This window comes from Periplaneta americana, chromosome 17, assembly GCF_040183065.1.
Source record: "Periplaneta americana isolate PAMFEO1 chromosome 17, P.americana_PAMFEO1_priV1, whole genome shotgun sequence".
NCBI classification, from domain to species: domain Eukaryota; kingdom Metazoa; phylum Arthropoda; class Insecta; order Blattodea; family Blattidae; genus Periplaneta; species Periplaneta americana.
In genome coordinates, this window is record NC_091133.1 from 3,773,825 (window position 1) to 3,789,227 (window position 15,403).

The following is a 15,403-nucleotide window of genomic DNA, read 5'->3' on the forward strand; positions in this document are numbered from 1 at the left end:
AAAGAGGAAGGTGTAGATAGGCATCCTTTTTACAGTACAACAAATGTTACTATCCAATGCTTAACTATGTTAAGAATGAAACCATCAGGTTAAATAATACAAACAAAATGCACGTCTCAGTTGTGCTTAAATGAGCTTCCTAAGGTATTCTTACCTTAATTTAGATTCTTATTTTGTGCGACTTTACCGCTATTCAGACTCAAGGTGCAAATCCTTCTCCTAGCATTGCGGCCAGCATCAGCGGAACACAGACACCCAAAACTTCTACAACAGACAAGCCTACTGACTGCAGTACATTGTATAAAAGTGAAGATAGCTCGAAGACGCAGCCTTCTACTTACAAGTACTGCATTTCTGGAGAGGAGATAGGGCCATCCCTGCCTCATAGACCCGGGAGGCCATTGAAATGCAACGTGTGCGGGAAAAATTTCGCGCAGTCAAAATATCTTGAAAGTCATAAATGTGAGCACAAACCGTTCAAATGCAATGTGTGTGGATCGTGCTTTTCTTATTGGACATATCTCAAAAGACATGCTCTGAAGCATGCATACGAGAGGCCGTATAAATGCGACATTTGTGGGAAGAGTTTCTCGCAATCGGGACATCTGAAAAGCCATAAGCGGCGGCATACTGGTGAAAAACCGTTCAAATGTGACATATGTGGGCATTGTTACTCTCATCCGACCAATCTCAAAAGACACGGTCTTATGCACAGCGGCGAGAGACCGTATAATTGTGATGTTTGTGGCAAGAGTTTCTCGCAATCTGGTCATCTAAAAAGCCATAAGCGGCGGCATACTGGTGAGAAGCTCTTCAAGTGCAATGTCTGTGGAAAATGTTACTCGCATCGAACCAATCTAAAAAGACATACATTTAAGCACACGGCCGAATCTCCGTATAAATGCGATATTTGCGCACAGAGGTTCCCGCAATCGGGACATTTAAAAACCCACATGCGTCAGCACACTGGTGAGACACCTTTCAAATGCGATGTGTGCGGAAAGAACTTCGCGGAATCCAGATATCTTAAAAGTCACAAATTTCTGCATACTGGCGAGGAGCCATTCAAATGCGACGTTTGCGGAAAGCGTTACTCGCATCGTACTAGTCTTACTAGACACGCGTTTATGCACACAGGTGAGATGCCTTGTAAATGCGATGTTTGTGGAAAGGGATTCTCACAGTCGGAACATCTGAAAAGGCATAAGCGGCAGCATACTGGCGAGAAACCGTTCAAATGCGAAGTATGTGAAAAGGACTTCGCAGAGTCGAGATATCTTAAATGTCACAGACGTCTGCATACCGGCGTAAAGCCGTTCAAATGTGACTTGTGTGGAAAGTGTTACTCTCAATCGACCAATCTCAAAAGACATGCACTGCGTCACAGGCGGGAGGCGATGTTTGCGGTAAGAGTTTCTACTAGTCTGAACATCTAAAAAGCTATTACCTTAAGGTTACTGGTCAGAAAGTGGTCATATGCTTTTTATGTTAAATGATACTTTTTTCATTGCACAGTCTACATATATTTTAAAGATAGGTACGAATATGGACTCCTTCCATTGTTCTGGTACAATTTCCTTTTCCCAAAAAGCATGTACAAACTTATAAATTTCGTTAGATAATGCGCTTCCACCCTCTTGCTTTAATTCTGCTGATGTGGTTCGGTTATAAATGGCTCAGCAGTTTGTATTTCAATTTCGTCCCGATCATTTCTATCTGACCTACTGAATGTATATTTAGTAGCTGCCCAAAATAGTTTTTCCATCTGTTCAGGATTGAATGAGAGTCTGCAAGCAAGTCACCATTGTCATCCTTGATCACGTTTACCCTTGCTGATATCCATTCTTAAATTCCTTTATGCCCCTATATCAGTCCCTAATGTTTTTGTTTTTACTACTTGTTTCTACCTCATTCAGTTTTTCCTTCAAGTAATATCTCTTTTTATTCCGAAGTGTACGATTTGCTTCCCGTCTTTCATTGAAATATTTGTCTCTATTCACCTCAACTGGATCCTGTAAGAATTTCACCTACTTTCTACTACCATGCAACAATCTTCATCAAACCACGGTTTCTTTTTTTAGTTTCATAATAACCTATGCTCTGCTCAGCTGCAATTTTGATATTATCTCTGATATTTTCCCACACTCGTGTATTGACATCTAACTCTTTCTCAACATCGTCGGAACTTGCTAATACGGAAAACCTATTTGAAATTTCGTCCTGATAATGTTGCTTAGTTTCCTCGTCTTTTAATTTCGGAATATTGAATCTTCTAATATAAACTTCTTGCTCTACTCGCTTGGCTATTGATAGTTTTTCTCTTAGTTCTCCAATTACCAAATAATGGTCAGAATTACAGTCGGCCCCCCTGAAGATTCGAATGTCTACTATTCTAATCTGTCTTCTTTTATCTATCAAGATGTTGATCTATCTGGTTATGTGTCAATCCATCTGGAGAAGTCCAAGTATGTTTATGTATATCTTTACGGGGGAATGTTGTGCTTTTGATAATTAATAATAATAATAATAATAATAATAATAATAATAATAATAATAATAATAATGATAATAGGCTAATACGGTAATAATAATGACACTTTTAAGCAGGGTACCGGTACGGAAATAACTTGTTAAGAATGGAAACTTTATTCTGCGTATAAAGGTGCGTACACACTTAGCGAACGAACGACAAACGAATGCATTCGCTGATTGAAATCGGAACGTGTGTATGTCGCAGAATAGGCAAATCGATGATCGTTTAGTTTTGCTAATACCATAATAATAATGACACTTTTAAGCAGGGTACCGGTACGGAAAGACCTTGTTAAGAATGGAAACTTTAGCGCTGCTGAGCATAGTTACCGATGTTCACGTCTCATTGGCAAAAGTCTGTCTCAAATTAAGACGTACGATATTAAAGACTTCATTGTAAATAAAAAGCATGCGTTGTAAAGAGACGTTCTGGATGGCATAAAATTTATTTTTAAATTCCAAAATTTCGCGACACACCCCATGGGGCTGCGCGACACACCGGTCAATGTTTCTATCACTTGACGCATTATATATATATATACTCTTCAAGTGAACCTGTTTTGCCAACTCTTGTAATGTTGTTAAGCATCAAATTTGCGATTTTCTTTTTCATCTATATGAAAACTGTACACTTTACTGAAATTTGCCTATGTCACAACTACACTCTCTTCGACATTAGACAGGTAACCTGGCATCAGTCTGTGTACATTTGTTACCCAGTCAGACGTTAAAAGTTTCGGATAATTTTCGTTTTAGAAAGCTATGAACTTCCTATCGATATGGTGAAAGTTTTTTTTTTTTTTTATTTTGTAAAGTATTTATTACATTAATATATTCCTCGTACATATTTCAACGTCATTGCTGGGACGTGGAGAATGTTCATGTAGCCGAATTATTTACTTCGTTTACTTCCACTTATTCTTGAAATTGTCAACTAATGAATGTTCATAATTTTTGTATAAGCTTACTGTTAACTGTGTCCGTATTATCAATTAAATAAAGTTTTGAAACAACAAAATATTACACACTTTTATTTTCTAGTTCTTTTTAAGACATCCATTTCCAGTTCATGCCATTTTCATCTGTACCATTTAAATGAAATTTATTGGTACAAAAATCTTCATACCATATTATGAACCTCAATTTTAAGATGAATATGTATGGTAAGACTTTCCTGTGTTAAATTTCAACGTACCTCGTTTACAGGTTTCGACCTATTTATGGGTCATCTTCAGAAATGCTCGTTGTTGGTCTTCGCGCCACTTGTTCTGTTTCCTGTGAGGTTGTGTTCCTGTGGTATAGTGTAGAGTCAAAGAGTGTGTGTGTTTTGAGGTAGAGTTGTGTGTTGAGAATTTCGTTGGGGTGTGTTTTCGTGTGTCTGTATATTTCATATTGTTCTAGTGTGTTTAGTTTCTGGCTTTTTGGTTGGATGTGTAGTATTTCCATGTCTGTGTTAATGTCTCTGTAGGCGTGGTTGGCATTTGTGATGTGTTCTGCATATGTGGAGGTGTTTTGTAATTTTGTTATAGCTGTGATGTGTTCTTTATAACGTGTTTGAAACGATCTGCCTGTCTGTCCTATGTAGAAGTTGTTGCAGGTGTTACATTTGAGTTTGTATACGCCTGTGTGGTTGTATGTGTTTGTTTGTGTTGTTTGTGTGTTGAGATGTTTTTCTAGAGTGTTATTTGTTCTGCATGCGATGTTGTAATTTAATTTCTTGAATGAGGTTGCAATTGTGTGTGTGTGTTTTTGTTTCCGTATGTTAGTGTGATATATTTTTTGTGTTCTTGTGTTTGTGTTGTATTCTTATGTTTTTTGTGATTATGTTTTGTCTTACATATTATGTTGTCTATTATGTTAGGGTTGTATCCGTTTTCTTGTGCTATGTATTTGATTGTGTTTAGTTCTTCGTTGTAATCTTATTGGTTCATTGCTATGTTGAGTAGTCTGTGTACCATTGTTCGGAATGCAGCTTGTTTGTGTTGTGTTGGGTGGTTGGATGTGTTGTGTATGTGTGTTGTTGTTGTTGATAAAACATTAAATATCTTGTTGTATGCAAGAGAATCCATGATCACTCGACAACAGATTCCTGCCTACCTGCCTCATTGTACTGCAGACACCAGGGATATTTAAGAGAGTGGAGCAAATGTCATGCATTGTTCTGGATGCGTCAAGGCTAGTGATCATCACTTTGAACAGTTGTTATGAGAATGTAAATTGCTTGAAGGATCTTGCAGAAATGTTCTTCAAACTTATTACTTGTTCCAGACCTTATAGCTCCTGAAATATGCATTTCCGTTCACTGGTTCCTGATGTCAAAATGCTCACTTCACAGTCCTCTACCATCTGTATAATTTCAACTCTAAACGTTGGAGATACTCTGTATGTAAAATGACATGAGTCTGGAATGATTTTTCCAAGTGCTTGTGTATAGATGACTGCAGAAAATTTTAAATCTTCAAATGAACAGCCACTTGCTAAATATCTTAACGTCACTACTAATCCTTAACGCACATTGTTTGCATTTCTTATTATTGTATTTTCTCTCTGAATATAAGATTTGATCATTTCCAATAATTTTCCGAAACATTATTTAACCATTCTTAATTTCTTTTTTTTTCAAATCTTCACTGCTAGTATTTTGCATACACTCCAGAAACTTCATGTGTGATTAACTTTCATTATTTAATAACCACTTTTTCTTCCACAACTGTTTTCTATTTTCTTTTGACGTTAAGAGCAGCATATCTAATTGCTGGACTGTGTGTGTGTGCGTGCGAGCGTGTGTGTGAACCGACAGTCGAACTGCAGGCCTGAAAATGTTCGATCAGACTGTCAGTTCACAACTGTCAGTCGAACTGAATAATGTGTGGCCTGCTTCAGTTTTGATCTGCCGTGCTGAACTGACAGTCCCGGAACTGCAGGCAGATTGTAAATGTATGGGGCCCATAACTCTAATGTTCTCTAAGAGATGGCGCTAATGTTTGTAATCACAGGTGGAAATTAAAATCTCACAGCTTTTCCAACTGCCGTAAAGAAGTAAGATTGTTGCCTGCCATTTTAAGTGCTAGGGTACCTACTGAGAATATAATTTATGTGAAAAATAAAATTGTACGCTGTGAAATCTACAAAATAGGTTTATAATAATATTATTATGTTTATCCAACATATGTATGAAAAGAGTATTCCTTCAACTTCACAGGATTCACCTGGGGGGAATATGATTAACCTTTATATTGCCTACATAAAAAAATATTATAGTAGAGTATCGATTATTCCGCCTTCCGTGTTACCCGGTTAGTTTTTTCTTTTATTAATTTCAGTAATGTAGTACGTAAATACAGTACTGGACAATAAGCCTTTTTAAGTAAACTACATAAGGTACTGTACTGTATTATGAATAATAACCAGTTTATTATATACATGTGATTGTAGCGTCATTCTACATTACTGACTTCGACTTTTGTCCCTTTAATTCTTACAGGATCAAAAACCACATAGCGCTCTCATCTTCTTTATTAACCAGATTTTTTCTTATCCGGATTACCCTTGGCTCATATAGTCCAAGATGCACTGGTGACATAAAGAAAATTTTAACAACCAGTTCTCTCATGTTTACCTATTTTAAACATATAGGATATTTATGTCCACGGTAATTGCAAATATTACCTAGAATTCAGTGGCGGTTCCTCCATGGGACAGAGGGACCAGGCTGTTCCCTTCCTCCCTGCCCCCTTAACTGAGATTGTGAGATATACTCCATTCTAAAGGATAGGCCTACTTACAGTTTTCGAAACGCGAAAACAGCTATCGTTAGCAGGCTTATTGCAGTGAAGTGAAAACGACTCGAGCCCTTCCCGTCTGCTGTGCGTGATGATGTGATGGGAGTCGCAAGCAATGTTTTCTCCGAAGCAGGCTCGAGCGGACACGAACTTACCCGAGTATCGCTGGAAGCTGTAGAGTTACCTCTTCCCTCGCGGAGTATTGATAAATGTGGAATATACTGTTTCATCAAGCTAGTTTATTCATATAGTGATAATTTGGAAAACAATTAAGTTCGAAAATTGTTTCATATGACATAATATTGTGTGTGAAATTATAAAATAGTTCTTAAAAAATCCGTACGATTTATGCATTCGCGGCCTGCGTTAAATATGACGAAATAATGGCAATGGAACAGGTGACTCCTGCCTGTTCCAACTTCAACGAGGCCGAGTGCAAGCGCCCTGATGCGAACCAAGACAGCGATCATTGTATCGATCAGCTGAAGTCGAGAGCGTTTAGTTCGATCAATGTTGCTGAGAAAAGCGCGGTTATTTTGAATGGCAAACCTACTCCTCTCCTTACATAACTTAAAGCTAAAACAAAATCTTATACAAGACATTTTCAAAGTACGAGTAGTTACTATAATTCTGTGAAATAGTTAACTGGGTGCTCGTCAAGCGGTAAATTGTAGGTTTAATTTAGGTTTATTTATTTTTAGTTAACGGTATTATATATTTAGGCCTAATAATAACAATAATATAATATCATTAATCTGTTTTATATTAATATATTCTTTTTCTGATTAAGTTGTTAATGGAGTAACAAAAAAAAAAAAAGGAATTGGTAATGTTGCAAAATCATAGTACAGATTTTTATATTATTATTATTATTATTATTATTATTATTATTATTATTATTATTATTATTATTTCTAATCTTCCCCATCGAGAAATAGCACCGCACGCCACTGCTAGAATTAACTTAACAACAGGTTCGTCCAAACTGATGCGATCCAGCTGAATATCACCACTGCCAAGATGTATAACCACATTCCGGTTTTTTCAGCTGTGTATCTGTTATAGTTCAATTCCGAGAAATGAATATATTTTTATCGTTTTTACGACGGCGAATATAGAAGTTTGCAAAAATTCCCCAAAATTGGTCAAACTCCATAAATATCCCACAATGGAAGCCCTCATAATGCGGTACAATTTTCCCAGAACTCCCATCTTTTCTGATGGGTGGCTATCCTATGCAAATGTGGACAAAATTTGGAATAGAGTGTGGGCTTATATTCATTCAGTTATAATCCTTGAACATAAATTTGTTAATCCAAGTGATCCACAAATTGACAGGGAAAATACGGAAAATCTATGGATGCATGCAAAATGCAAGTTAAAACGTAAATTTGGAACATCACGACAAATTGTTTCATCTTAGAGGAATTCTGTACACGGACAAAATGCAGGCATGTTTGAAACATTTCTTATTACATTGCGTGCAAACTACCCTTTGTAGAAACCAAGTAAATTTGTAAGTACAAGCGTTACTATCAATAAATTATTAATATACTAGCATTATAAATCAAACTTATTTTATTCTCCTTTGTGGACACAACATATATATACACACATATAAAAGTTACGACGAAGTTGAGGAAGAGTTAGATGTTAATAGCGTGTGGAAAAATATCCGAGATAATATCAAAATTGCAGCTGAACAGAGCATAGGTTATTATGAAACTAAGAAAAAGAAACCGTGGTTTGATGAAGGTTGTTGCATGGTACTAGAAACAAGGCAACAGGCAAAATTTAAATTCTTGCAGGATCCAGTTGAGGCGAATAGAGATAATTATTTCAATAAAAGATGGAAAGCAAATCGTACACTTAGGAATAAAAAGATATATTATTTGAAGGAAAAAATAATGAGGTAGAAACAAATAGTAAACATAAAAACATTAGAAATTTATATAACGGCACAAAGGAATTGAAGAATGGATATCAGGCAAGGGTAAACGTAATCAAGGTTGGGAATGGTGACTTGTTTGCAGACTCTCATTCAATCCTGAACAGATGGAAAAACTGTTTTGGACAACTACAAAATGTACATCGGCCAAATAGAATTGATCGGGACAAAATTCAAATACAAACTGCTGAGCCATTTTTACCCGAACCTACACTTTCAGAAGTCGAAATTGCCATAGAAAATCTGAAAAATTATAAATCTCCAGGTATCGACCAAATTCCAACAGAATTAATACAAGAGGGTGGAAGCGCATTATCTAACGAAATTTATAAACTTGTACTGCCTATTTGGGAAAAGGATATTGTACCAGAACAATGGAAGGAGTCCATATTCGTACCTATCTTTAAGGAGGGAGGATCAGATTAACTGTAGTAACTTTCGAGGAAAATCATTTTTGTTGACGTCGTACAAAATTTTGTCCAATATTCTTCTGAGAAGATTAACTCCCTGTGTAGATGAAATTATTAGGGATCATCAGTGTGGTTTTATGCATAATAAATCAATTATTGATCAGATATTTTTTTATTCGACAGATAATGGAGAAAAAATGGGAGTACAAAGGTACAGTGGATCATTTATTCATAGATTTAAAAAAGGCATGTGATATTCTTATTTAATTTGGTATTCCCAAGAAACTAGTTCGATTAATGGAAATGTGTCTCAGTGAAACGTACAGCAGAGTCTGTATAGGTCAGTTTCTGTCAGAAGCGTTTCCAATTCACTGTGGGCTAAAGCAAAGAGATGCACTATCACCTCTACTTTTTAACTTTGCTCTAGAGTATGCCATCAGGAAAGTCTAGGATAACAGAGAAGATTTGGAATTGAATGGGTTACATCAGCTTCTTGTCTATGCGGATGAAGTGAATATGTTAGGAGAAAATCCACAAAAGATTAGGGAAAACACGGGAATTTTACTTGAAGCAAGTAAAGAGATAGGTTTGGAAGTAAATCCCGAAAAGACAAAGTATATGATTATATCTTGTGATGAGAATATTATACGAAATGGAAATATAAAAATTGCAAATTTATCCTTTGAAGAGGTGGAAAAATTCAAATATCTGGGAGCAACAGTAACAAATATAAATGATACTCGAGAGGAAATTAAACAGAGAGTAAATATGGGAAATGCCTGTTATTATTCGGTTGACAAGCTTTTATCATCCAGTCTGCTGTCAAAAAATCTGAATGTTATAATTTATAAAACAGTTCTATTATCGGTTGTTCTTTATGGTTGTAAAACTTGGACTCTCACTTTGAGAGAATAAGGTGCTTCAGATAATGTTAGGAGCTGGGTGAAGTTACAGGAGAATAGAGAAAGTTACACAACACAGAACTGCACGCATTGTATTCTTCACCCGACATAATTAGGAACATTAAATCCAGATGTTTGAGATGGGCAGGGCATGTAGCACGTATGGGCGAATCCAGAAATGTATACAGAGTGTTAGTTGGGGACCGGAGGGAAAAAGACCTTTGGGGAGGCCGAGACGTAGATGGGAAGATAATAAAATGGACTTGAGGGAGGTGGGATATGATAATAGAGACTGAATTAATCTTGCTCAGGATAGGGACCTATTACGGGCTCATGTGAGCCTTAAAAGCCAGTAAGTATATGAAGAGTTCGCGGGAAAAACGATGAATGTCACAGTTTTGTTAAGGTTGATGTCAATATCTAATTCACTGGATCACTACGAAATTTAATGTTGTTCTTATGAAAAATGGTAAGGAGGAGAATTATCACCACGAATACAGTAATCCTTTCCTTTATTTTCTATAGAAACAGCACTACATCTTGCAGTTATAGACTCAATTAGATCATTACCTAATCCGTAACATAAATGTGACATTCATCGTTTTTCCCGCGCCGCGAACTCTTCATATACATCTCTATGGTGGAGAGAATGTATGTCTAGCCCGTTGCTTACGGGACGGATATATGCGTAAATCACTTCGTGATTTAAGACGGCGCTTATTCCGTCGGATCCCGGCCAACTAGTCACTCATATCGAGTGCACCTCAACACATGTATGGACTTCGGTCCTGCGTTCATAGACATCTATAACGTAGTGCAGAGGGCGGCCACTAGAGGGAACCCAAGAGTTGGAGCTTAATCTGAGACGATTCTAACCGGCGTCGGAGTTGTATCCGGTGTGGCTTAGTGGATAAAGCATCAGCACGTAGAGCTGAAAACCCGGGTTCAAATCCCGGCGCCGGAGAGAATTTTTCTCCGTTCCATTACTCTTTCATCTATATTCATTAGGGTTAATTATCTCGGCTTTCTTACTTATTTGTATTACAAGGCTAATTTTACGACGCTTTATCAACATCTTAGGTTATTTGGCATCTGAATGAGATGAAGGTGATAATGGTGGTGAAATGAAAAAGAGTCCGGGGTCCAGTACCGAAAGTTATCCATCATTTGCTCATATTGGAATGAGGGAAAACCCCCGGAAAAAACCTCAACCAGGTAACCTGTCCCGACCTGGCCGTTACTCCACAGGTGTGGACTCGGCTTTCTTGCGCAACGTTTTCTCTACGACTTCGAATGGCCCCGCACTGGAAAATGCATAACTACTTCGGAAATATGTGGGGGTGCCTTGCTTTGGACCCAGAAATGAAGCACGTGTACTATGTGCATGTTTTTGTTCTGCCCTCTGCATCGTTAAGAAAAGCCTTACGCAAGTAACATCCTGCTCAAAGCTGAGAGATGACATTCCTTCTGGTGCCACTTCATTTGCCCCTCTTCCAGACTGAGTCTCGTATAGAATGCAGGGAACTTTGAGGGAATGATGCACAGTGAATTGGAAACAATTAGTTGTAGAAAGGTCCAGTTGGCAGCATTGTGTGTATATGGAAATGCATCGTTTAGAAGATAATATTATCTCAGAATGAGATATTTAATTCAGTTTATTGTAGTAACGCAGCTGACGTATTTATCTTGTTCCCATTTCGCAATTCCTTTTTGTTTTTGGTCTCAGCCTTTTCCTGATCCTCTTTGATATTTCTCCAACTATTGCATAACCATCCATTTTGCACAAAAGTAGTAAGTAACCATTATTCATTACATCGTACAAAACTCAGGAAAAAATGCATTTCGTTCAGGTCAACCAACGAGAGGAAAACGGTTGGGATTTTAATACGATTTGAACTGATCAATTTCGCGAACGTAACACGATTTGATCCGACGCAACAGAAAGCACACTTAAGAAACACAGAATATAATACGAAATGATCCAGTTTTGTTTTGATATATGATAGAAGACATGCTTATAAGTGCGAAATCGCATCAAACTAAATTGCGATGGAGGGGGGACTTAACACGTTTTGAAACGACAATCCTCATTTGCAATACCGAATTTCAAAACATTCGCAGAAAATAACATGCTTGTGACGTAAGAAAAGTAAAGCAAAAGCAGGTGACTTTGGACAGAGATGTTTGTTAAAAATAAGTGCTACCTAAGAATTGACTAACGTTGTGTAATCCTTATGAAATTTGTTGTACAGGTGAAATTTGTTGAAAATTTTGTTACTTTCGACATTACTCATAAATTAGTTAAAATAATGAATATCTAATGGTAATATACCACCTGCTGAAATGGATTTGTTTTGATTTGAATACTCAATATTTGAATGTATGTTTGTTGTGACTATTTAACAGATTGTTACTATATTTACTTCAGGATTGCAGCTACCAGTGACAGAAATGTGTCATCAGATTTCGACAGTCTTGCACTTGAAGAGAACGAGATCGTGTGTGCGATTCCTAAGTATTCATGTGCCTCGGGAAAACCTGTGCGATCACGTGACGATGAAATGCAATTGGAATTTGAATTGCCTAAATTATGTTTCTCGACTTCGGCAAAGCTTAAGAAAAAACCTTTCACATGTCATATTTGTCGTAAGTGTTTTTCAAACACAAGTGACTTACAAACTCATGATCGACTGTACACAGACGAAAAGCCTTTCAAATCCAATGATTGTAGTAAGTGTTTCTCTCAATCTCCTACCCTAAAAACTCATGAACGACTGCACATAGGTGAGAAACCTTTCAAATGTGATGTTTATTGTAAGTGTTTCTCTCAGTCATCTAGCCTAAATAATCATGAACGGCTGCACACAGGTGAAAAATCTTTCAAATGTAATGTTTGTAGTAAGTGTTTCACTCAATCACATATACTAAAAAGTCATGAACGACTACACACAGGTGAAAAACCTTTCAAATGTGATGTTTGTAGTAAGTGTTTCTCTCAGTCAAGTAGCCTAAAAAATCATGAACGACTGCACACAGGTGAAAAACCTTTCAAGTGTGATGTTTGTAGTAGGTGTTTTTCTCAGTCATCTAGCCTAAAAAGCCACGAACGACTTCACACAGGTGAAAAACCTTTCAAATGTGATGTGTGTAGTAAGCGTTTCACTCAATCACATATTCTAAAAAGTCATGAACGACTACACACAGGTGAAAAACCTTTCAAATGTGATGTTTGTAGTAAGTGTTTCTCTCAGTCATCTAGCCTAAAAACTCATGAACGACTGCACACAGGTGAAAAACCTTTCAAATGTGATGTTTGTAGTAGGTGTTTTTCTCAGTCATCTAGCCTAAAAACTCATGAACGACTTCACACAGGTGAAAAACCTTTCAAATGTGATATTTGTAGTAAGCGTTTCTCTCAGTTACGTATACTAAAAAATCATGAACGACTGCACACAGGTGAAAAACCTTTCACATGTGATGTTTGTAGTAAGCGTTTCACTTACTCACATATACTAAAAAGTCATGAACGACGGCACACAGGTGAAAAACCTTACAAATGTAATGTTTGTAGTAAGTGTTTCTCTCAGTCATCTATCCTAAAAACTCATGAACGGCTGCACACTGGTGAAAAACCTTTCAAATGCGATGTTTGTAGTAAGTGTTTCTTTAATTCTCGTAGCCTAAAAACTCATGAACGACTGCACACAGGTGAAAAACCTGCACACGGGTGAGAAACCTTTCAAATGTGATGTTTGTTGTAGGTGTTTCTCAGCCATCTAGCCTAAAAAGTCACGAACGACTTCTCAGAGGTGAAAACCTTTCAAATGTGATGTTTGTAGTAGATGTTTATCTCAGTCATCTAGCCTTAAAAGTTACGAACGACTGCACAGAAGTGAAAAACCTTTCAAATGTGATGTTTGTAGTAAGTGATTCATTCTCCTACCCTAGAAACTCGTGAACGACTGCACACAGGTGAGAAACCTTTCAAATGTGATGTTTATTGTAAGAGTTTCTCTGATTAGAGTAACCTAAGCAGACAAACAGGCGACAAACCTTTCAAATGTACTGATTGTGGTGTTTCTCGTATTCGAGTAGCCTGAGGCAGCATAAGCTCTTGCACATAGCCGAGACACCTTGTAAATCTGTTTCCCTGGTAGGTATGACTTAAGTATTCTTGTACTGCAGGGTATGAGCAACTCACCTTTCTAATGCTGTTTTTGTGCTAAGTGTAGCGGTCATGTAGCTTAAAAACCCATGTGGGCCTATACGCGAGGAGACGTCCAAGTCTGATATCTGTAATACGAGTTTCTTTTTAAAGATTATTTAAAGAATTTTTTCAAAAATATATACGAAATTATTTGGTAATGCGATGAATGAGGGATGTGTTTCTCTCACTCTTATAACTTAAAACTTCATTAACGCTAGCACATAATAGGAAACCTTTAGGCCTGGTCCACAATAAACCTGGAACGGAAACGCTTATATAGTTAAAATACATACATTGAAGTTGCGCATTCACAACTAACGATTAAGTTTCTTTATAATTTGAATTAGAGTCAGCCTGTTGCCACCATAAAACTATTTTCTCGTATTATTCGTGGCATAGGGGCCGTAACATGATTTCTTCTTCATCGTGTCTACCTAATTCAGAAATTCGGTATCACTTTCATTATAATTCTACGTGCGCCTGACGAAACTACCACGTGATTTGAATTGTTAAATATTCTGTGTCATAAATTTTGTAGTTGGTTAATCAACCTTTGTTTATGTTAACTGGCTTGTACTCGTGAAAGAACACCATTGGTTAATTATGCACAAGTAACATCAGAGTAGGTTATATAGATTTTACATATCATTATTGGTATACTTATTCATATCCTTTGTCTTTTATGCACTTTAGTATTCATACTCTTATTGTAAAAACTTTATTAAGGTAACCATAATTTTACATAGTTATCATGTTATTTCTTATGTGTACTCACTCATGACCATGAAAATTGTGATGAAATATGAAACAGGGTGGAATGAGGCTTTGTGCCACAAGACTACGAAATGTCAGTCTGTGTGAACTATAATATATAATATACTAAGTAGAATGAGTGAAACAAAATGAATATATATATGAATATGGAAACATTATTTCCTTCAACTCATACTTAATAAAATGAATCCATTATTATTCAGTGAAGAATAAATTTTTCGTGAAAGTAATAAAAATTAAAATTACTTGTAAACTTTTTATGACAACCATTATTCTTCATATTTCTTATGTTTGAAATAATATCGTATTATGATTTAGTAAAAAAGTTTATTTTCATCCTTTAGATAAATAATCCATCATATGGAACAAGTCCTTCTCTTTACGGCTGCAAGATCTATTGATACCTAACAGTTGCGCTTGCGATTTTCGTTCTCTGCAAAATACGGTCATGGCTTAAGGAAGAAAGATCTGCAACAAGGTATTTTTGGCCATCTTCATCAATAAATCTCTTGGCTATAAGGTAACGCCATAAGAACGCAGCGACCTAATCGATACATCTTGATTACACACCAACTTTATTAACGATTTGTCAAATCTGTTAAATGTACAATTTCCTGTATTAAAGGGAACTATTATGGTACAGTACGTTATACACTTGAGATTGTTAATTCAAATTTGAATGGAATGAATAATTTGTTTGTATTCTATAACTGTCATACGAATATTTTTTCCGAGGAGACTGCATAGAACCTTGTCCTCTCTTCCTCTTTTTTTTTTCATTGCATTATCACTCTTGGTGTAACATTATCACGATACAAAGAAACTAATGTTTACAAAATCATGAGACA

General features: G+C 36.6%; 1 protein-coding gene across 4 annotated transcripts in view; it reads left to right on the forward strand.

The window, feature by feature from the left end:
• The window catches only part of LOC138693177 (zinc finger protein ZFP2-like), a 94,213-nt gene extending 79,529 nt beyond the window's left edge, over positions 1-14,684 (forward strand). For 3 of the 4 annotated variants that reach the window (XM_069816898.1, XM_069816897.1, XM_069816900.1), the window contains exon 5: positions 12,003-14,684. In XM_069816898.1, the coding sequence (XP_069672999.1) occupies positions 12,003-13,305 (1,303 nt within the window). In that variant the 3' untranslated portion in view covers positions 13,306-14,684. Of the gene's footprint in view, positions 1-223; positions 3,531-12,002 lie in introns of those variants that run through there. The other variant, XM_069816901.1, reaches the window with a different exon arrangement.
• The last annotated feature ends 719 nt before the right edge of the window (positions 14,685-15,403 follow it).